The sequence below is a fragment of the Coregonus clupeaformis genome, chromosome 23 (genome assembly GCF_020615455.1).
Source record: "Coregonus clupeaformis isolate EN_2021a chromosome 23, ASM2061545v1, whole genome shotgun sequence".
Lineage (NCBI taxonomy): Eukaryota > Metazoa > Chordata > Actinopteri > Salmoniformes > Salmonidae > Coregonus > Coregonus clupeaformis.
In genome coordinates this window covers 42083392-42085366 of record NC_059214.1, presented here as the reverse complement: position 1 = coordinate 42085366, position 1975 = coordinate 42083392, and the positions used below count along the sequence as shown (strand labels likewise).

Here is a 1975-nt window from a genome sequence, read left to right as displayed (position 1 = left end):
TGAGTCCCAGGAAGGGAGGACAGATTGGAAGGTCTGTGTCCTGAGTCCCAGGAAGGGGAGGACAGATTGGAATATATGGTCTGTGGTGTCCTGAGTCCCAGGAAGGGAGGACAGATTGGATATGGGTCTGTGGTGTCCTGAGTCCCAGGAAGGGAGGACAGATTGGATATGGTCTGTGGTGTCCTGAGTCCCAGGAAGGGAGGACAGATTGGATATGGTCTGTGGTGTCCTGAGTCCCAGGAAGGGAGGACAGATTGATATGGTCTGTTAGGTGTCTGAGTCCCAGGAAGGGAGGACAGATTGGATATGGTCTGGTGTCCTGAGTCCCAGGAAGGGGAGGACAGATTGATATGGTCTGTGGTGTCCTGAGTCCCAGGAAGGGAGGACAGATTGGATATGGTCTGTGGTGTCCTGAGTCCCAGGAAGGGAGGACAGATTGGATATGGTCTGTGGTGTCCTGAGTCCCAGGAAGGGAGGACAGATTGGATATGGTCTGTGGTGTCCTGAGTCCCAGGAAGGGAGGACAGATTGGATATGGTCTGTGGTCTCCATTCATCCACCTGTGGCTGATTTTGTTTGTTATTGATAGAATATCCAGATATGCTTTACCTCAGCCAGACATCCTGTCACTATGGTTAACCTGCATAGACTGGAGGCTCCACTGGGACACCTTATAGCAGGTTTCTAGTGGATACAGAGGGTCTGTTCTAGGGTTGGAAAAGGCCCAAATTCCCTGGTTTTCCAGAAATCCTGGTTGGAGGACTCCAGGAATATTTCAACTGGGATTTCTGGAAAACCTGGAAATTTTGGGAAAGTTTACCGGAATTTTGCAACCCTGGTCTGTTCCCTCAAGTTCAACCTGCCTCACCGGTCACTTTGTTCTCTCATCCTGTGTTCTGTGGGTCTCTCCAGATGCTGATGGGATGAGTGTAGGTGAGGAGTCATTCAACCTCAATGACCCAGACGAGGGTTTCTCTTCAGGGGCCTCCAACAGCAGCCAGCCCAGCGCCACCAAGCCAGGGGGCCCCGTGCCCCGGGGGGGTAGTCAGAAGAGCAGCAGCGTCAAGAAGACTGTCACCGCCAGGCTGTCCCGGGAGAAGGAGAGAGAGAGGGAGCTGATGTATAGGGCGAAGGAGATGGAGAAGATGAAAGAGCAGGAGAGATCGAGGGAGAAGGAGAGAGAGCAGGAGAGAGCGAGGGAGAAGGAGAGGGAGAGAGAGAGGGTGGCGGAGAGTCGCAGGGAGCTGTTCTCAGACGTGGTGACAACTCCCACAGCAGCTCTGAGACGACGGCAGCAGACCCAGACCCCTTCCCCTGCTCCTCCCCCCGTCACCATGGACACCATCGACATCGAGCTCAGCCCAATCAAGACGCAGCAAACCTTCCCTGGCCCCGGCCCGCTGGTCCGAACAGCCAGCTCCACCTCCGCCAAGTCATTGTATGAAGGTGTGAACATGAACCTGAACGGCGGCAGCAGCAACAGCCTGGGGGGTGCTCTGGGAGGTTCTGGGGGGCTGGAGGGGGCTCTGGGGGGGCTGGGGGCCAGCGTGGGGGGAGGAGGGACCCACCGCTACTCCACCATTAGCCTGCAGGAGGAGGTGCTGGCCCGGCCTCAGGAGAACCAGGAGCTACTCTCCTCGGGAGCGCCCCTCACCAAGCAGACCCGCTCCCCCAGCTTCAACATGCAGATCATATCACAGGTGTAGCATGGCCTGGCGGGAGGCGGGGGGGGCACAGCACGTGCCTCTCTGTAGACACACACACACACACACACACACACACATGTGTATATATATATATATATATGTATATATATATATATATATATATGTATATGTATGTGTGTATATATATATGTATATGGGTGTATGTATGTGACACACACACGGATATAGATAGATATATATATAAACACACATGGATATAGATATATATAGACATACATGGATATAGATATATAGATATATAGATATAT

At 53.1% G+C, this 1975-nt stretch overlaps 1 protein-coding gene across 1 annotated transcript in view; it reads left to right on the top strand.

The window, feature by feature from the left end:
* LOC121558976 (protein FAM126B) overlaps positions 1 to 1706 on the top strand; it is a 152939-nt gene extending 151233 nt beyond the window's left edge. The window contains exon 12 of the mRNA XM_045206465.1: positions 913 to 1706. Within this exon, the coding sequence (XP_045062400.1) occupies positions 913 to 1706 (794 nt within the window). The remainder of the gene's footprint in view (positions 1 to 912) is intronic.
* The last annotated feature ends 269 nt before the right edge of the window (positions 1707 to 1975 follow it).